The 21,513-nt window shown below is 37.4% G+C and overlaps 3 protein-coding genes across 4 annotated transcripts; all 3 read right to left on the reverse strand.

The window, feature by feature from the left end:
* On the reverse strand, positions 4,572 to 5,369 carry LOC109236318 (serine/threonine-protein phosphatase 7 long form homolog). The gene is made up of 2 exons (XM_019402483.1): positions 5,034 to 5,369; positions 4,572 to 4,940 (listed from the first exon to the last, which is right to left on the reverse strand). The coding sequence occupies exons 1-2, from the start codon at positions 5,367 to 5,369 to the stop codon at positions 4,572 to 4,574; spliced, it is 705 nt and encodes a 234-aa protein (XP_019258028.1).
* On the reverse strand, positions 8,002 to 9,659 carry LOC109227152 (zinc finger protein 827-like). Its single transcript, XM_019392203.1, has 3 exons — positions 8,997 to 9,659; positions 8,818 to 8,922; positions 8,002 to 8,712 (listed from the first exon to the last, which is right to left on the reverse strand). Exon 3 carries the CDS (start codon positions 8,577 to 8,579, stop codon positions 8,100 to 8,102), a length of 480 nt encoding a protein of 159 aa, XP_019247748.1. The 5' UTR covers positions 8,580 to 8,712; positions 8,818 to 8,922; positions 8,997 to 9,659; the 3' UTR covers positions 8,002 to 8,099.
* LOC109227144 (protein ROOT PRIMORDIUM DEFECTIVE 1) lies at positions 9,841 to 13,885 on the reverse strand. 2 transcript variants are annotated; one of them, XM_019392191.1, is made up of 2 exons: positions 12,141 to 13,885; positions 9,841 to 10,589 (listed from the first exon to the last, which is right to left on the reverse strand). In XM_019392191.1, the coding sequence occupies exon 1, from the start codon at positions 13,712 to 13,714 to the stop codon at positions 12,449 to 12,451; it is 1,266 nt and encodes a 421-aa protein (XP_019247736.1). In that variant the 5' UTR covers positions 13,715 to 13,885; the 3' UTR covers positions 9,841 to 10,589; positions 12,141 to 12,448. The 2 variants fall into 2 exon arrangements, with proteins under 2 accessions (XP_019247736.1, XP_019247726.1); XM_019392181.1 differs by having other exon boundaries at positions 11,618 to 13,885.

The following is a 21,513-nucleotide window of genomic DNA, read 5'->3' on the forward strand; positions in this document are numbered from 1 at the left end:
ATGTAATAGAATTAAGAAAATGACAGAAATAAACAAAATGTTGTACTTAATAGGAATGGACCTAAAACAGCAACTAGCTTTAGGGCTCTTTCTGTTTTGAGAATAAACTTAAAAGAGTGGAACTCGAATCGAAGGACTTCATGACAATCATCCGTTGGATCTAAGTATTTTCAAATGGATTTGATATATATATTAGACGTAGGGGTGTTTAAATCGAACCAGAAAATCGCATCAAACCGAAAAGTCAACCAAATCGATTAAAAAACCCGACTAAGTTTGGTTTGATTTGGTTTGGTATTGAGTAAAAAAATTCGAACCAAACCGGCATACAAATATATAATTTTTATATATACTTTTAAGACTTTATTATTGAATTTTCTTCAAAAAAATATAGAAATATTTGAGATCTTCCCATGAGATGTAATATTTAATAGAACTATAAAGTGCATTCATCTTTATTTACTATAAATAATGGGTTGTATCACTTTCTTATCAAGTGTTACTGAAATGCGTCATTCATCTCTTTGTTCTTCCATATTCATATGTCAAGATTTCTTGTATCTTTTTCGAATTTGAATGGTATTTCGATAATTTGACATTAAATACAATATATCATAATTTAGGTATCATCTTTATTTTTATATTTTATTAAATTCGATCAACCTTGAAAGCGTACATTAACAAAAAATTATTGTTAGACAACTAAGAAAATAACTATCACGTATTACTAAACAAATTCTCCCATAAGAATATTTTGATAGATCATATGTTTGTCAATTTTTTTAATGTTTAATAAACATGTATTGTGTAACAAAAAAATCCGAAAAAACCTGAAAAATCTAACAAAACCGAACCAATCCAAACTGATATAGTTGGTTTGGTTTGATTTTGATAAAAACCGAACCAACACAACCCATGTACACCCCTAATTAGACGTGTCAGAAATTATGTGAAGTCGCTCCTATTTCATTGTCCAGAGAGCTATACAAAGTAATGACCGAAAAAATGCGTAACGTTTGGAAAGCATGAGCAACCCTTCGTGCACGAGATAACACTGACAGGAAATTGACCCGTCGAGATCGAGTTATCTCAGGGGTTTAGGGGGGCTTCCCCTAAACTACAATCTTTTCTTTGAATCCCCTAGCTACAACATGGGATATTTGAAGAATTTCCTTTCTACAAACCTTCTATAATACTCCATAAGAGAAGCTCTTTGAGCTTCCTTCACATGCTTGAGCGTATCCCTTTTCTATTAGTAAAGTTGTTAAATTTCTTTTAGTTCCTTTATGACTATAATACAAATAATAGGGGTAAGGGAATTAACAAGCAAAAAAACGGATGTCCTAAGGCGCAACTTCACGCAGTTACTACGCCCTTGCTTCTATACTAGTTGTATAGATAATTTTTATATTATTGGTCTGAATTTCTTATATAGAGTTACCTTCAATTATTATTTAATGACCTAACTGTATAAATAACTTTTACACCACAACCAGTACATAAAACTTATTTTAAAACTAATTTCTGAATAAATTGCAAATTGAAGGAATGCCCAAGGTTCTCCTTTTCTCTTTTCTTTCTTTTTCCTTTTAAGTCACTATATGGATGGTAATTTTCTTAAGGACGTGTTAATGGTGGAGTCCGGAATCAAAGTGTGGTCTTTTTTGACTTGAAGCACAAAAATAGGTGAAAAAATCAACTGATGACCAATTTATGTATAACGCATGGGTTGAATGCGCCGTACCTTAACGGGATGTTTGTCCGTTAAGGTATAGCGCATCCAACCCATGCATTATATTTGAAATTGACTGGCCCACAATAATTGGTGTGTATAGCGCATAGATTTATTGCGCTACATATATAGCGGTTATAATGAATGCGCTAAGAGATAAAATTTGAGAATCATGGTGGTCCATCCGAAAATCATTAGCAACTCGATAATGTGCATCATGGGATATCAACAGATTATGAGTTGTAAGTTAAGAGATAAAATCTATATATAATGTTGGGATGAATTTGAGAAACTCACTATTTTATTGGTTGTGCAGTAAAAACGAGCACCTTGAAGGTCCTGTCCTTACTCAATTGCCCGAAGTCGGTATATTTAATCAGGATCTGGCAGATGCACAGAGTTAGGAAGATGATAGTGATTATGACAACAATGCTGATGAGTGTGGAGATAACACACCCTTCCCTGATGAGGGCGATGATGATGAGGAAACGCGTTTTGCTGATGAGAATGAGAATGAGCAACCTGATTTGCAAAGGGAGCATGATGCCACCAATGAGCATGCTCCGTATATGCAGACTCCACCTCCTGTTAGATCCATAGTGAACGAGTCACATGTGCCTATTCATTCAAGGGCGATTCCCTACCTTGATTAGTTGCCCAGTACGCCGGATGTGGATGCCCTCACAAGGGATCTTAATGATATTCGGACAGCAATGTGGGATGAATCTAGATCAATTGTGCTGTCAAAGAATATGCTTTTTGCTGATAAAGCGCGCCTACGCTGGGCGGTGCGAATGTACAACATAAAATAGTGTCGTGAGATCGAGGTTCATGAGTCATCTCTGAAAGTATACAAGGTTATTTGTCGTAGATGGTTTCAAGGTTGAGATGGATGTTGCGTGCGAGAAAGTTGAAAACAAATATGTAGATTATAGGAAAATACATTGGCACCCACACTTGTGATATGGACACATTCAGTAGGAATCATTTTAACTTGAATGTTGACTTGATTTCTCTTGTCTTGATTCCACACATTGAATAATCCATAAGGTACAAGATTAAAGAGTGTATAACATCTATCCACCAGGTATACGGTTGTACCATTACCAAAAGAAAGGCATTTCTTGGGTGTAAACGTGTGTTTGAGATTGTTTATGGTAACTGGGATAAGTCCTTTGCCGCTTTACCCAGGTAAATAGATGCTTTGCAACACTTTAACCCCGGGACTGTTGTTGAATAGAAGCTTGAGCGGAGTCTGGGAAAACAAGAATTCATATTCAGATATGTATTCCGGGCATTTAAACCAGCCATTGATGGTTTTGTGCATTATCGGCCGACAATATCCATAGACGACACTCATGTATATGGAAAGTATGATATTAAGTTGTTGATCGCCGTTGCAGTAGATGCTAATGGAAGCATATTTTCCCTCGCATTTGTTATTTGTGCCAATGAAAGCCAAGAGACTTGGACATTATTTATGAACCACTTGAAGAAGCACGTTGTCAGACAATGTTCAGGTATTTATCTAATATCTGATCGGCATGGTGGTATTCTAAGTTCTGTACAGAATTTGGTTACATGGCAGGAACCGTATGCCTACCACCGTTAGTGTGTTAGGCACTTGAAGGCCAACTTCCAAAGGGCTCATCCGAATAAGAGCTTACATAATTTAATAGGGATGGTTGCAACAGATCATCAAGAGTGTAAATTCAGAAGGCGAATGGACTTGATTAGGCAGGAAGACCCAGAAGCTTATCGTTGGTTGATGCGACATGAGCTTGACAAGTGGACTTTGCACAAGGATGGTGGTAGAAGATGGGGAATTTTGACTACAAACGTGTCAGAGTCTTTCAATGGGTTGTTAAAGTTTGCCCGTGGATTGCCTATCACTGCCATGGTGCGGATGTCATTCAAGCAGATGGCAGAGATGTTTGTTGAAAGATCCAGAGGTGCATTGTCATTGATGGAAATGGGTGTTGAATTTATACCACAGCCGAGGAAACGATTAAAGAAATATAGGAAGTGAGCACAGTGGCATACATTTTTGCAGTATTGCAGCGACCCGACGACCAAGTCCGTGCACAAGTTCTGCTCCATCGCTTGCATATTGTAGCATCTCCAGTCCCAGCTGGTAGAACTGGGATGCCTGATCAGAAGGTGAGTAACACTGCGATACCATCCCATGTACTCATGCTCCTCGTCCAAATGGTCAGGTGGAGGGTATGTCGGAATCAGGCCATACCTCTTATCCCAATCCTCTATCTGGGCCTCTAGCCAGGCGAAGTATGTCTGGTCGACCTTGCAGCGATCATCCCGCTGGTAATGTGTGGGATGCCAAGTGGGCGAAATACGTACAAGCTGGCGTTGACCAAACTGTCGAAGGACTCGCTCGATGGCATGATGCTCGACTATATCGAGACATATAAGTGGGACTGAAGACATCCACATAGCTCGACCACAAGAGCAATAACCTTGCAATCCAACTATGAGCTCGACGTTGTATGGCCTCCATATGAACTATATATTAAACACAAGAACTGTGAGTAAACGCAATACATATCAAGCCAGGCCAAGTAAACTTGAGTATATATGTCCCTGAGCGTCTTCAAGTAAATCCAACAAATCCATGTAATAACAGAGATGATATCGAGCCTCGACCTCGCGGGCGTGGCCTCGCCTATCTACCCACCTCCTAGCTAGTGGTAGAAATGGTGGAGGTGATGCATCTGGAGCTATCGGTGGCAGGGGTGGCTGGAATTGCAGGAACCGCTCCAAGGCCCAAACCTAATATTGATTGTGGACGTACTATCTATATTATAATCATGAAAAGAATTGATTATGTTACCACCTGCAGCAGCAATATAAAAACGGCAATGTCTCTCACGGTGCCCTTGGACGACCGGCACAGCTGCCTATAAAGGTAGGCTAGAACAGCTCCACCCCAGTTGTAATTAGGTAACCCATCTAGCCTCTCCAGATGATGTAGAAATCGCAAGCTAACTAGGTTTCTTGAAGTATTCGGGAACAGAATACCACCAAATATCATCAGCAACAACAACCTCGTCTGCCGGTCGATAGCCTCTGGTGGTGAGTCATCAATAATCTCCGCGTGCAACGCCACCAAATGTTGCCTAACGGGCGTCAGCTGCAATCGACTGGCACCACTCAAAGCAGTCGGCTCCGCAAGCTGGAAACCTGTCAACCTCTGCAACATATGTAGTTAGTCATCTCCCATGTAGTCCCTAAGAGCATGCGGGTAGTTGATAGGGAAATCATCAACGGGCAACCCGAATTGAACCTCCACGTCCTCTAGCGTGATGGTAGCCTCGCCGATGGGTAGATGAAACGTGTACGTCTCCGATCGCCACCGCTCTATCATAGCCGTGATCAGGGCCCAGTCAAACTGCAATCGGCCGATCTCTATAATCTGGTAAAACTCCATCTGCTGAAGGCGTCTAACTTTACGGGGATGTAGTGGGTGGTCCCTATTGAACTCCCAAAGATCGTCTATACGTCTGGGGTGGAAGGTATGTGACAGACACTGTCCATCCCAGATGTGTGAAGACCTATGGTTGCCCTGGAGCAACAGTAGCTCTCGAACAGCAGGTCCAGGATGCATAGGGGGAAGCTCCATGACGATGTCTGTAAATTGAACAATATTAATTAAAGTATTTTTCTGTCTAATCGTTTAACATCTTTAAATTTATTGCGATATTTTTTATAATAATATTTAATCGATAAATTTTCTATATTATTACTTAGGTTGATGCATTTTCTATATTATTATTTTATATGTTAGTTTCTTACATTTTTACTAGAATTCAGCAGGGTTTTGTTTGAATTATCATCTTCTTTTTTTCAGATATTTTTGGGTTATAAGAGAATTAAATAATTAATTTTCATAATTAATCATGATATATTTAATAATTAGTCATATAAAAATACCTAGGTTGATGAATTTTCTATATTATTGTTTTATATGTTAGTTTCTTACATTTTTTGACTAAAATTTGGTACGATTTTGTTTGAACTATCATCTTTTTTTTTCCAGTTATTTTTGGGGTTATAAGAGATTTAAATATTTAATTTTCATAACTAATAAAATATTTTAGTAATTATTTATATAACAAATACTTAGGTTGATAAATTTTCTATATTAATATTTTATATGTTAGTTTCTTACATTTTTTGACAAAAATTCTGCAGTGTTTTGTTTGAAATGCCATATGTTTTCAGATTTTTTGGGTTATAACAGAATTAAATTAAATTTTCATAACTAATCAAGATATATTTAATGATTATTCATCTAAAAATACTACAAACTTAATAATAAATAATATTAAATTTATTTCATTCATAACGATTTATTTGTTAACTTTTATATTTTGCCCAAAACTTCGGCAGCATCTCTTTTGTAATGTCAACTAATTATTTTACGATTCATATCTAAATTTGATAATTATCTACTAATACATTAAATCTATAAATGAGTACTCTAGCCGAGTTAGTTAATATGGGCACATAATTTTTATTCTAGACTAAAGAATCCTAAAGAGCACTAAAGTCACACTACTCTAAATGGTCATAAACAAAGTCAACTACCATAAACTAAAATTTATTATCAGTTTTACTGCGCTAAAGGACACTACATATCAATTAAAGGCACAACATAACTGAACAACAACAAAGCCACATATTGTTATATGTACAACAATAAAGTCACATATAACACTAATTATTCCACAAAATAACAATATATAATTTTCATAATTTTTTAGCACATAATAAACTTTGGGATAAAAAATAAAAAAATACTTAAATGACAAAACGATCACAAAAAGCATACAACACAGTAAAAACAACTGATTGGTAATTTATATACATGAGTTTTACTAAAAAGTGAATCGGAATACCTCGTTTTAGAGTTTTTTGAATTGAGAAAAATTGATGATTTGACCACCGAAACGAGTAACAGAAGAGATCCACTACATGACAACGCCTTGGATCCGGTGTTACCTCGCTAAAATACTAAGGGGACACGATTTTTGGGAGACGGGTGGACTCCAATGAAAATTTATGCTTTAAAAATGGGTTGGGGGAGGGGGGGGGGAGGGAGGGGGGAGACCGATTTGTGCGTTCTGTCGAGAAAGAAGGCCGGGCCATTTATTATATAGGTATAGCGCATATTTTCAACTTCAGGTATAGCACATCCCATATTATGCGCTATACTTATAATTTGACCGACATTTGAATTTCAAATATAGCGCATGGATTGCATGCGCTATACCTTAAGGGACAAACGTGTCATTAAGGTATAACGCATTCACCCCATGCGTTATATATAAATTGGTCATCAGTTGATTTTTCACCTATTTTTATGCTTTGAATAAAAAAAAATCACACTTTTGGTTCCGGACTCTTAATGGTGTACTTGAATGAAAAAAAATAATCTGGAAATAAACTTAAGTCAATCAAATCAATCATAATCAGCATGTAATTCCATTCGAAGTCTCTTTTTTGGCTATACTATGATACTTCTATTAGTCAAACTCTACTTTATTCCTCATGTGTGCTATTTGTGGATAGTGAATGAAGTTACACGATCTCATATGCTCCTGTTTAATTTGAGGCCTTAACAATCATCTTCTTAATTTTTCTAATACTTCTTTACAAAGAGCACAAGTCCCATCAAAGTTAGTAGTGGCTATGTTGGCCTATATGATATTTGATCATTTATTCAAAGAATAGAGCCTATAAACGTCAAAATATATATATATTTGGTTGACTTGGCAAAAGCTAATTTTTACCCTTTATTTGGTCGCCAGATGTAGTAAGGCCAAAGAGAATGGCGGCTTTTCATGTTTTATTTATTGTATTGTATATATAAAAGAGAATGGCAGCTTTTTAGAATGATTGTTATCTTATTATATGTATAATGTATTAGTGTTAATTTCCTTAATAATGAGTTAAAGTTAAACCGACAAAACCATTCTAGTTCTACCTCCACGTAAAAAGGGTAGGTAAAAATACCAATAAATGCTTTCTTAATCTGGGTTCATTGTTCTCAATGTTAGCAAAGAAGTACCAAGAAAAGCTTTAAGCCTTACATATTTGAAGAAAAACATAGAAGTTACAAGGAGCAAAAAAGGTTAGCACATAATTGATGGAAACAGATACTACATCACTTTATTTCTTTAGTTCAACTACACATTAAGACTTTCATCGGCATTAAAACTAAATAGGTCACTATTACTTATCTATCTTTCTTTTTTTTTTTTCAATTTCAAGAAGCTATAGTTAACAAAGATAAACAAACACCAGTATACCATAATTCCTGTGAAAGGTTATTGTGAGATGGGGGGCATCAGGGAAACTGGGGTAACATTTGAGTTTCAAACTTTATCCTCGAACCGCACTCGAAAGTAACATTGCAAGATGAATCAACCACAACAGTATACTGGTGTACAGGCCTAGAAAGGAAAGGAGGCAAGCGAACCAGCAGATCACAGACACATTCACTATCGACTTGTTTCATCCACCTACAGCACTCTTCTTCTACAGGAGTTTCCTTATGAACGTGGTGTCGTCCATGCTTGTGTCTGTGTCTTCTCTCTGGAGGAGAAGGAGGTGACGGTGGTGGTGGAGGAGGTGATGGTGGAGATGGTGGAGGCCCTGGATTGTATGGAAGCAATGAACATGCATGATTCACAAGTGCAAATTGAGAGGCACAAAGCGGACGAGTGACAATAGGTGGCTGAGGCACCCATTGGCTTCTTGATCCACTTGGGTGCAGCACTAGGAAAACCACAATCAATACTATCTTTGGTAGGTTGTGTATGTCCATCTCCCCGATTGACAAAGCGTTCTGCTACTTGACACTTGAAAAAGCAGCTTTCAAGGTCTTTGTTATATCCTCAGTAGCAAGTAGAAGTACCTACCTGCCACCAATCTAACTTTCACTTATATAGACTATAACCCTGCATTCACAAGCTTTGCATGTTATTCAAATTAGGTACTGACTTTTAGGTTTCATCAGCCAAAAAAATTTGAAAAGAGAGAAAAGGGTGAATGTTGGTATGTACCTTATAGTAGAGCATATTAGGTCCATGGTTGAGAAAGCCTCTCTTTTTGTGTGAATGCTGCTTCTTTTTCTCAATACAAAATTGAGACAACTGAAAGCTTCCTAACTGTTACAAACATAAATAAAATAAATAGAAGTACTAAAATCCAAGCGCTTACAATAAGTACTCATTTTTATCACCTGTTGAGGGAGGAGATGGGATTAGCAGACTATTTATCACATTCAATGTTTCTGATTTTCTTCCTTTTATTCCAAAGTTATTGGCAGCTGCCAGCTTGTTACTCTAGAGACTTATTGTTCCAAATTGGAGATCTCTATGAATCAGCAAAAGCATATAATACAAGGAATTAAACAAAAAACAGTACCAGTTGAAAAACATAAAGACAAGCAAACTATAGGATTTATCATTCACAATCAGAAGGGCCTGGGTTTTACTTCTAAGAGTGCTCAAATACAATCAGAATTTTTTTTCAGAATTTCTATAACATTGGGATCAAGGAAGGGGACGGGGGAGAGCGAGAATTAATCTCACACTTATTTTAAGCCTTGTGATACAAAACGTAGATTATACAAACATGACTGTTTATTTCCTGCACAGACCCAACATAGGTCAACATTGCTGAGGTACAAATGTGTGCTGCAATCCATCGGTAAACCCCTTAATATATAAGCTTGGCCAGTTGTTGCAAAAAATTATGGACAAAAATTTGGAAAAGAAAAAGGAAATGATGTATAGCAGGATCAAGGAGTTCCTATAAGCATAATATACTTCCAACACCAAGAGGTAACTGCAGCTAAGTCCAGCCCTAAACAATATCTTTACGAAGTTAAATTACAAATTGGAACTCCTCTAACAATTTGAGATCACAAAATATTACTCTACTTTAAAGAAACTTGGAAGCAAAGATATGAGATAGTTTCTGGTAGCTATGATGATGCCAGGAAATCCAACCAGTGCATATTATCCTCACAAAGGAAAAGTTTAGACGGAGATCTCAATAACTACAACAAACAAAAACGAATACGCCTCAATCCCAAATAGAGGGAGATCCGAATATTAACCAAACTAGAGGGAACAAAGTCACACTAGTGTCAAAGATTAGTACAAAGTACAAACTATACCATTTCCCTGTCCCTTACTATTTTTTTTTTGGCATAAGGGAAGGTGCTCGGAATTTCAGGAAAGGAAGATGAATATATACTGATCATGATTAACTCCATTGCACCAGACTTATCTTACAAAGAAATTAGCATCTGTAGCCTGTTCTCGGTCTGCATGATGCTTATACTGAAAATTTACATCACATTAAACATCCCCTGCAGTTATCATTAGGCCCATAAGTTTCCAACCACGTCCCTTGCTCCACGAAACATAACTATTGTCCGGTCATCGTATTGTCCACCTCTTTCATCCGTTCAATCACCAATTGGCTAGATAATTAGCATGTGCTCCCCTGTCATGCCCTATGGAGCAGTCCACAAGTGCAATTATTATTGAGAAACTGCAATCTTCAGCAATTTTGCTAATTTGGTATGATCAATGATTTTATCACATCAGATTAGCTCCACTTCCAGGATTGGCGTTTGGTAGTCATCATCTCTCATTATGAACTGAGTTTATGCGAGGCTGACACCTCGTTTACAAGGCACGTTATAATTGCAGGTCGACCACAGAATAGCATAATCCATATTACTCGAATTTATTATGAATTCTTCATCCTTGATGCTCAAATCTCCCTTCTAATGCAGCTATCGACATTGAACTACAGATGCCTGCAAGAGGAAAATGCATTCAATCAGTTTCTTCTGTATAGTATTTGAAACTTCTAACTTGTTGCATTAAGACCAAATCAAATCTCTGGCTACAAGCTGGATATTGCCTCCTTTCCACTGGAATTCATCCTGCTGGTGACCCTTCTTGTCAGTCATTATCCTTTTTGGGGGATAGTTTGTTGCTTTCAGGGTCTTGAGCCAAGGGTCGATCGGAAACAACCTCTCTACTTGCATAAGGTAGGGGTAAGGCTGCGTACTAACTACCCTCCCCAAACCCCACTTGTGGAAATACACTGAGTTTGTTGTTGTTGTTGTCAGTTTATTTCTTTCAGGGTGTTTTACGCATAGAAAGCAATCCCTTGAGCGATTGGCATTGGACCATTCTTTTAAGATGCGGAGACATGAAATCTTAGTTCAGGAGCTATATCGTAGGTTTCATAGGTGCTCTCAACTGTTTGCAACTATTCACTGAACCATGCATGACGAACCACATGAAAGTAACAAATGCTGAGGGACGAGGTAGACCTAAAATCACATGAAAGGAAGTTGTCTCGAAAGATCTACTAATCCTTTGAACCAATGCATACTTAGCTAAAGATAGGGCACAATAGAAGAAAAGGATCCATATATGTGATACTTACTACCTAGGATTAGGGTTAAAATTTGTTAGAGAACTTTTATTATTATTATTATTATTATTATTATTATTATTATTATTATTATTATTATTATTGTTACTTTATCTATATAATATTTAACTTATTTTCACTACTTTATGTTATTTTGGCAATGACGATGATATGAGTTGAGCTTAAAAAGAAAAGTGAGGATCCATATTGCCGACCCCAACTTTGTTAGGAACTGAGGCGTAATTGTTGTTGTACATAGGACTCATATCAAACTTCATCTGCCATATTTTGGTGGATAAGATTTGTCATTTAATGAAGCTTTATAGGCACCAGGAACGAAACTTGCTAAAATCAGGAAGTCCTGAAATGATTATTGGCTTAATAGTAAATGGAGGATACCTTAACAATAAGAAGAAGGAATAAAATGTAACCAACGGATAAGGCAGGATTATCCTCCGTTATAGGGCATAAGAAGAAAGATGGTTAAGTTCTCATCATTTCATTCAAAACCATCATATCAGCAACTCTTACAGCCCTTAGATAATGGAAGGGGAACAAAGAAGAGTAGAAACAAGAGACATCAGGGTATGGGAGTGTGGGGAAAGAGAGAGATGCATGCCAAGAAGGTTTATAAAATTAAGACTCTGTTGGTCTCAAAATATGTCGAGAATAGATTGTCAGCTTGAACTCCTTTTCAGAAAGAAAAAGAAAAGGAGATATTCAGGTTGAAATTAAATTCTCATATGAAGCAATTAATTTTAAACTAAGAATGTCCATCCATATTTGTGAAGCTGGGTTTCTCAACAATAATATCTTTGTCCCAAAATTTTTGAAAAGACACAGCTGCTTTGCAAAAACAGTGTCTACTAAAAGCATAAGTGCTCTGCTAATTTGCAAGTTGCAATGAGCAGTGAATAACTACCCGGAACTCTCAACTCTCTGTTTTGCTAGTCAAAGTCACAAAGAAAACAAGAATTTGCAGAAGCATGTGCTGAAACCCAAAGTGACGTAACCCTTGCTATGAGGGAAGTAGAAGTTTGCAGAGAAAACGAACGAGTTGGTACAAACAACTGAATCATATGAACAGCATCTTTTGGTTCTTTTGTCAGAAGAAATCCTCTCTGAAATGTAGCATCTTCAAAATGAATATTCCCTCACTGAGATCCAGGAAATGAAGACTCCTTTGTTCTAACATCACTAGCCATTTTGTATTTACACCCAACTTCACTTTCAAGATGATGTTAGTGTTGACAGCTCGGCATCTTCCTCCTCGTCCAGAAGCTCCTCCTCGTATTTATGATAGTCTAGTCCATTATTGCTAACTGCCATCATTTTCATGTCCTTCTGAACCATCTCTCTTTGCAATCTCAATCGCTCAGCTTTCTGCTTGTGGCCCTCAGCAAGTAACTCGAGAAATTTGTCTTTAATCTCAAGAAGTGGGTCTAGATCAATCAGCTCACTATCCTTGTATGCTTCCCTAAGCATTGCAGTTTTAATCCCACACTTCAACGACATATAAAATATCCCCGAATGCCTAGTAAAAACATTTGAGAATGCGTTTGAGAACCTATATTCGTCACTAAACTTCCCCAAAATGTCGATAGGAACCCTCTTATAAATAGAAAGCGATAGCAACTCGTGGAAAACCCCCACAGTCCTCTTCTCCATCTCTCGTGAAGATTGATCCAAATGTGATGCATCATTGTAGGGTGATATATAAGGAAGCTCCATCCAATCTCGAATCCACTCTCTCACTTCCTTCCTAATGAAAAAGCCCGGAGGAAGTTTCCAGTTAAATGCTGGCCTAGTTCTGATCCCTGTTAACCTTGATTCTTCCTCAGCTCTTAGCTCAATCACCGACTTCGCAAACTCCGGGTTCCATGTAACCAATTGTAAAAATGATTTTCCCTCCCCAGGTTCACCAATTAAGTTAAAATATTCCGGATATTTTGGCACCAAATTTACCAAAAAATCATTCGGGAACCCGAATTCCCTCTTCACCTGTACTAATTTATCTGCACTTACAACATTATCCTTAGACATCATTAGAAGTTTGCATAACTTAGAAACCAAAAAGTTTTCATTTTTTACATAAATCCTACTCTCCTCTTCCAAGAATTGCCTTAATCTATCGCTTGCCCGAATGAACGTGACCGGATCGGATTTAGGCCTGACCCGATCCATGTAAGTATCGAATAACCCGGGGTTCAAATAAAGAAAAGTTTTGATTTTTACGGGCAACCGCAATCTTTCGCGTCGTTTCTCCAAATAGTGAAGAGGAATTACCTGACCCGGTTCGTTTAGCACTTCTTTAACAACTCTTGCACAATGCTTCCATTTTTTGTCGTTTTCGATTGCTTGGTCTAGCTTTGAGTCCTTGCGCCATGCTACTTTAAGGCTTGAGATTGATGCTGTGAATTGCGTGAAACCCCTAAATTCATCGGGTTTCCGATTTGAGCTTCCGAGTAAATAGACAAGCCGATTTGCGAGTTGCATACCTGGGTTTAGGGTTTTGGTGTAATTGTGGAATAGAAATTGGTTTGGATTCCAGATTCTAGGGTTTAGGGTTTTGGTGAAATTCCGGGACCCGAGTGTTCCAACTGAACGGGTTTGATTTGGGCTTGGTCATGTAATGCGTTGATGCTGGCTACCAAGACTGCCGTCAACCTAGGGAAATGCACAAATAGTGCTCGAGGGACCTACTTAAGACACAATCCAAATGTATGGGATGTTTGGCTAACACTATGTTTGGATCATTGTTCCCCATCGTTTATAATGTATTGTATTGTATCATATCGTATCGTTCTATGAATACAATATTTGGATAGATTGTATTATTTTTTATTGTTAAATAATATTTTGTTATTTAGTTTGACTGTATCGTATGTAGTGTAATTGATAAGTTTATTAAAATACCCTCAATTATTTAAATATTAAATTTATCAAATATTATGCATAAAAAATAATTTAAAACACGAGAAGGCAAAACACCTTAAGAAAGCAAAATAAAGAAGCGAGACAGAAGAAGGCAAAATAAAGGAGCACATCTAGTTAGAATCGAGTTAAAAGCAAATTAGGAGAAAAAATGAAATAGAATGCGGCAAACACCTTTAACGTTGGCGGCAGAAGTTTTGGAAAAAAACAAAGTAGGTTATAGGTTGGAGATGTGGAGTTAAAATTAAAAAAAAAAAGATAAAGGATAAAATAGAATTGTGGAGTAATAAATTAGGACATAATTGGAAAGAAAAATAGGAAACAATCCCACCACACCAAATCGGTCGTTTCAAAAAAGGAGACTTTTCATTGTTCCGGAACAATGAATTTAACAATACAATACAACCAACTTTAATGAAACAATCAAAACAAACATTGTTTTGGGATAACAATACAATACGATACAACCGGGAACAACCATCCAAACAAGTTGTAAGCTTATACGCTGGTCAAACTGGCTTATAAGTATTTTTTGATTTATCTATACGTTTTCTTGGTCATCAATACGACCTGTGCTTAATAGAACCGATCTTATTCTCTGAACAATCGGAATTTCGTACTTCTGTCGGATCCTCTCTATCTCCTGATCGAGCTTGTGTAGGTAGGTGTTGCCTGGTAGGGCTGATAGTAATACACTATGTGGGATGGAATAAGGGCCCTTCTCACCTCCTACGAGTCGTCCGACGGAAAAGACTTTCTGAATGGGGTTTAAGAACTTGGGATCGTCGATCTCCTCCTTAAAGATTGGGATGAGTCGATGTCGGTCGATGGTGTGAAAACACTTCCTGATGTCGAATTCCAAAAACCAACTTTTATAAGACAATGTTTAAATTTAAGTTCAGTCATAAGTCATAAGTTAGAGCCCTTTTGGATTGGCTTAAAAAAATAACTTTTAAGCACGGTGCTTAAAAGCACTTTTTAAGTGCTAGAACTTGTTTTATAAATAAGCAGTTACGTGTTTGGATAAAAATGCTTAAGCTGAAAAAAAGTTGTTGAAGTGTTTGATAAATAAGTGCTAATAAGCACTTATTCTGTTAAAATGACTGAAATATCCTTAAAGTTGTTAACACTAAAGTATGTTATTTTTTGAGAATTTCCTTCAAAAAAATTGGAAAAATTAATTTATGTTTAGATGAATTTTATTTGAAGTTACTATATTTAGTGCTATATATTGTTTCAACTTTTCCAATATTTTTGTATTTTAGTCTTTGTACAAGACAATCAATTATGACATTGTTTGTCTGGCCATGTAAAAGAAATGCAACGTATAAATGGGATATGCCATGGTAATGGCATTAGAAATGGTTGGCAAAAATGGGAACAGTGGAGGGAGAAGAAGGAAAAGAACCATGTACCAATGTGAAGAAACTCTCCAGTCTATCCCTTTTCTCCAGTTGGTGTCTCAGTGTAGTGCATTGGCAGAAAATCAACTCATAAAAACACATTTGAACTTGCTTCACTACTTAAACTTACGTGGACTGAAGAGCTTTCAAAATTGGAGCTGAAGTTAGGAAAGTTATGGAAGAAGAGGAAGAAGAAAGTAGAGGTTGCAACAAGAATGGAGAAAAGAAGAAGAGAGTATGTTTTAGGGTTTTCTACCGGGGTTAATTTCGGGATTAAGAAAAATTATAAGGGATAAGAATTTAATATCCTTGGTCAAAGAAATATGGCTTTTAAGCCAATTTCGAAAAAGTTGGAATTACCCAACTTGTTGGTTTTGGCTTTTTTAAAAGCAAGTTTTAACTTTTTTTAAGTCTTTTTTTTGGTTGCTGAACACTTTACAAGTGAAAAAGTGCTTAAAAGCTGATTTGACCAACTTTTAAGCCCATCCAAACAGGCTCTTAGTCACCCCCAACTTATGGCCTTTCAGCTTATAAGCAGTTTTAGTTTGACCAAGGTTTTTACTAATTTATTGTCACGACCCAAAAATCAACCCTGTCGTGATGACGCCTATCGTGGTACTAGGCAAGCCGATACATTACCAAAACAAGGTGATATTTTCATTTTTAAGATAAAACCAAAGCTATTTAACAATAAACCTTCATAAAGAGTTTGAATTAAAACAAAAGTGCGGAAAGAAAGCCCCACATCGGGGTGTCACTAGTCATGAGAATCTACTAAGTACTGACCAATAATACTAAGACTAATACAATCTGGAAAACAAACAATAACATCTATAGGAAGATAGGAGGGAGAAGAGCATGGCAGCGATCACCATGCAGCTTGATTAGGTCGCAGCAGACTCAACCTTAGGAAGAGTGGGCGCTAATACTTTTACCCAATAGAGGTATCGGGGTCAATTTCCACAGGGAGCTAGAAAGGGAGTTGGATATTTGTTTAGCCTAGAAATGCGAGTTTGCTTCTAATTGATCTTCTATCATTTTTGGGTTTTTCTTTGTGATTATCAACTACAATTTAACAACTACTAATTATAACTAAATTATGCTAAGATATCAAGTCTCGGTTGTATGCAAGATAGAAAACGGCACTAGGGTCGTGGCATTTACCTAGGTGGTCAACTAACGGGTAGAGATTCCTAATATGAGAATGATGATTATGGGGCTTATGATATAACCGTTACACGATAGCACTCACTCTCACACCTCTCGGTAGAGAGAATGATTTTGCCCAATTGGCTCTCTCGAGACCAATCGGGTAGGCTAACAAACCAAGCAACTTAGGGTTCAAGTTGGATAATTGCTCTCTCGAGGTTTTACCCGTTAATTGGGACTACTATTCTCATAGGTCCATCAATTCCTTGTTGGGTTAATTTTAGAGTCTTAGACACTCTTTCTCAAGAAGGGTCAAAACTCACAAAGCTAGACTTAGTGTTTGCAACCACCAAATCCAAGTGAAAACATAAAAATAACCCAAATATCATACACCCAACATCATTCAAGCATTAAACAATCATACCCATTAATTACCCATACTAGGGTTGAGCCACAACCCTAACTTATGGGTTTAGCTAGCCATAATAACAACAGAAATTGAAGGAGAAATAGATAAAATGAACATATTAATTAGCTAGAAGGTAAATCTACAATAATCCACGTTAAACAAGATGAAAAATGCCTAAAATAGGCTAACACTTTTGTCTCACGAGTGCAGCAGCTGTTCTGTATCTAATCCGTTCCCTAAAAAATGGCAAATATTCTATTTATACTAAGTTAAGAAAAACCGGACAAAAATACCCCTGCGGGGTCTGTGCGGTCCGCACGATGATGACACGCGGCCGCACTGGGTTGCTTTACTTCTGAGACTTGCTTTCTGAAGATGCTGACGCGGACCGCACAATGATGAAGTGCGGCCGCATGATGACTGGCGCGGACCGCGTGAACTTGTAGTGCGGCCGCATGAGTGGCTTGTGATGGTCTCTAAACTTTTGAGGTGCGGACCGCGTGAACTTGTAGTGCGGCCGCATGAGCTAGGACAGAGAATACCAACTCTCTGAACTTCAGTGGTGCGGACCGCGTGAACTTGCAGCGCGGCCGCATTGGTTGGAGCTGAGAATGCCAATCTCTAAACTTTAGTGGTGCGGCCGCATGACATGATGGTGCGGTCCGCACCAAGTTCTGAATATCAATGCTTTCATGATCTTTGACACTTGAGCAGGTTTCATTCTGTTTCGAGCCGATTCTTGACTTTCGTCACCTTGTTGCTCAAACCTGCGATCAAGCGCAACTTATAAGCATTCTGAGTATATTTTATGGCAAATCATACATAAAGCATAGGCAAGTATGGGCATAAAACGTGTCAAAATCACAGTTATCACAGCTACCTTGCCAACTCCAGCAGATCCGCGACGGATGAAATCAACGCTCACTAGCACGTCCAGCAACCCCTAGATCTGCACACAAGGTGCATGGAGTAATGTGAGTACGCCAACTCAGTAAGTAATAAAAATAAATAAAGACTGAGCAGTAGAAAACACATAGAGTCCACATCATGAATCTCAGTAAGTACAACATGCTTTCAAATCAGAGTGTGAGTCAAATCCTCTCGTTTAAAAGTCCAGTTTTAGGTAAAAATCATTTGAATATATTTTCAACAGTTTCAAGAGAGGCTCAATGAAAAAGAGAGTAAAAGTGATGAAAATCATAAACAGCCCATCGGGCAAACATCGCTCGTATACAGCCCCTCGGACAACATGAATCATAAACAACCCCTCGAGCATAACATCACCCAGAATCAGCCCCTCGGGCAGACCTCACAGTCACTCGTATACAGCCCCTTGGACATATATCATATCACTCACTCAGGGTACCCGCGCTCACTGGGGGTGTGCAGACTCCAGAGGGGCTCCTACAGCCCAAGCGCTATAACAAGCCACCTCGTGGCATAAATCAAGCAGGCCATTAGCCTCACATAATCATGAATTAGTAACAACATGTTGCGGCATGCAGCCCGATCCCATAATATCCTCACAAAAACAGGCACTCGGTCTCCCTCAGTCATAAACCTCTCAAGCCACTCGGGCTATCAGTAAAAACAAATAGGGTGCTCAGCCTAAAATAATATTTTATGCATCAAAACGGCGTAATAAAGACTGAGTTATGAAATCAGTAAACACAGCATGACTGAGTATAGCTCTTAAATCAAAACAATGAGAGGATAATAAGAAAAGGTCCCTAAAGTTCCGAACAGCTTTGGCACGAGGCCCAAAATGGCATTCAGCCCAATTTATAGAAATTCTTTCTAAAACACATAAGTATCATATAGTTTCAATCAAATACACAACTTTATAGTTGTTACGGGACGGACCAAGTCACAATCCCTAACGGTGCACGCCCACACGCCCACACGCCCGTCACCTAGCATGTGTGTCACCTCAAAGAAGTAAAACGATGTGAAACCCGGGGTTTCATACCCTCAGGACTAGATTTACAATCATTACTTACCTCAAATCGGTCAAATCCCTACTCTGTGATACCCTTGACTCTGGAATCGGCCTCCAAATGTCCCGAATCTAACCAAAAGTAATAAAATGCAATCAATATAGGCCAATGAACCAATTCCATACGAAAAACTATCAATTTAGACCAAAAATCCCAAAATTCACCCAAATCCGGCCCCCGAGCCCACGTCTCGAAATCCGACAAAAATTACAAAACTAGAAAGCCCTTTCACTCACGAGTCTATCCATACCAAATTCATCAAAATCCGACATCAAATGGTCCCTCAAATCCCCAAATCAAATTCTCCAATTACCAAGCCTTAATCTCCTCAATTTCATCCCTAATTTCTACTAATTACATGCTTAGACAATTGAAAATTACCATAATCATGAGTATTGAGCTCAAGTAACTTACCTTAATGAAAACCCCCTTGATTTCCTCTTCAAAACACTCCAAAAAGCTCCAAGTCCGAATAAAAATGGTGGAAGATAACCCAAATTTCGCGAAGTGTGCATTATATACCTTCTGCCCAGGCATCTCGCACCTGCGGCCCTTTTCTCGCACCTGCGCAACCGCTTCTGTACCCAAGAGTCCGCATCTGCGGAAATCACTTACTCCTACAAAATCTCTTCTGTGGTCACCACAGGGATAGTGATACGTAGTACTACTGAGGCGAACGATCCGATCCCATAAGAATAGTGTTACCTTACTGCCGAGGCGAACATACCGATCCTATAAGAATAATATTACCATATTGCAGAGGCAAACGTCCCGATCCTATTAGAATGGAGAAACTATTTCACTCGCGAAAATACATGCGAGTTAAGAAGACACAAATTTATTGTTCATCAATTATTCCACAATTTACAAAGTAAGAGACTCAGCAGTATTTTATTCTAGCCCCAATCCCAGTCATAAATTAAGGAAAATCAATTACAAGGTGATTACAAATAGCACATTTAAGGCATGATGTGAATCTAAGTCTACCCGGACATAACATGAATATAGCTACGTATGGACTCTCGTCGATCGTGCGTATGTAGCTCCTACAACAAGTAGCACGTAACAATTAATACATCTAAGGAGATAATTTCCTCTTACAAGATTAGGCAAGAGACTTACCTCGCTTTCAAGTTCACTATTCGGCTCTTAACCTCACAAGAAATCCTCAAATGACGCCGATCAATTCGAAACTAGTCAAAAGTCGTATAAACTAATCAATATATACTCAAAAGTTCATGATTTAACTATTAAGCTAATTGATCAACCAAGTTCGAAAAGTCCATAAAAGTCACCCCCGGGCACTCGTGCCCGGATTTTGAATTTTTTTTTTAAAGATAAACGTTAAATATATAATTTATTCCCAATTCCATAATCATGTGGTCAACTACCATTTTTACCAAACCCTTGGTTCCAACAAAAGTCTCATAAATTTTCTCTAATTCCATGTCAAAATCTAACCATAATACTCACTACAAGAAAGTATGGAATTTGCAACAACTTTTTTCGTTGCCATATATTGGATATTGTTGCGAAAAGTACTTTTGGCAACAACAAAAAAGTTGTTGCATGCCGTTGCAATAAATGCTGATGGAAAAAGTTTTTGCAACAACAAAAATTGTCATTGCCAAAAGTTGACTTAACGCAACAAGAAATATTATTGCCATAAATTATATTTTGAGTATACGTTTGTGGCTTATAAAAATATTTAGCAACAAAAATTATTGTTGCGATTAATTATTATTATTTTCGCAACAATACTACTTGTGGCAAAAAATTGGCAGGAGGGTAGTTAATAATCTGTTATAAAGGCTTTTCGCAACACGTATTGTTGTGGGCACAAACCACTTTTTGCCAACAATATTATATTTTCTCTTGTACAACTAGCAATAAAAAATGTGTAGTTTCTACATACACAAATCACATTTTCTTTTAAACTATCACAAATATATATAAATTAATATATGATATATATTTGCAAAGGTCAATACAACTGATTCACTAAGTATTTACATACTTTCAAAACCTAAATACTACTAAAACACACGTTCTTACTTAAAAGTAAAAACAAGAGCATCTACAAGGTCATAATTTCTAATCTAATAACAACCCAAAAGTAAATCTTCTTCTAGTAGCTTGAGCATTAGATGAACCATATTGTCAGCTATGTTGGTTTATTCATCTTCATCCTGCAAAAGAAGATAAATTATCATTATATTTTTTATAAAAGAAAATTATAAAGTACACTAGTACATATCAAAAAAAGAAAAATTTGGGCACCAATGAATGATATAAAAAAATTCTTATAACCAAAGCTAAAGCTAAGAAATTATCAAGTAAGAATTATATGGAAGACTGTCAAAATCATGCCTATAGAATTATTCCAGAATCCAGAATAATAGC

Source organism: Nicotiana attenuata, chromosome 1 (assembly GCF_001879085.1).
Source record: "Nicotiana attenuata strain UT chromosome 1, NIATTr2, whole genome shotgun sequence".
Classification (NCBI taxonomy): Eukaryota; Viridiplantae; Streptophyta; class Magnoliopsida; order Solanales; family Solanaceae; genus Nicotiana; species Nicotiana attenuata.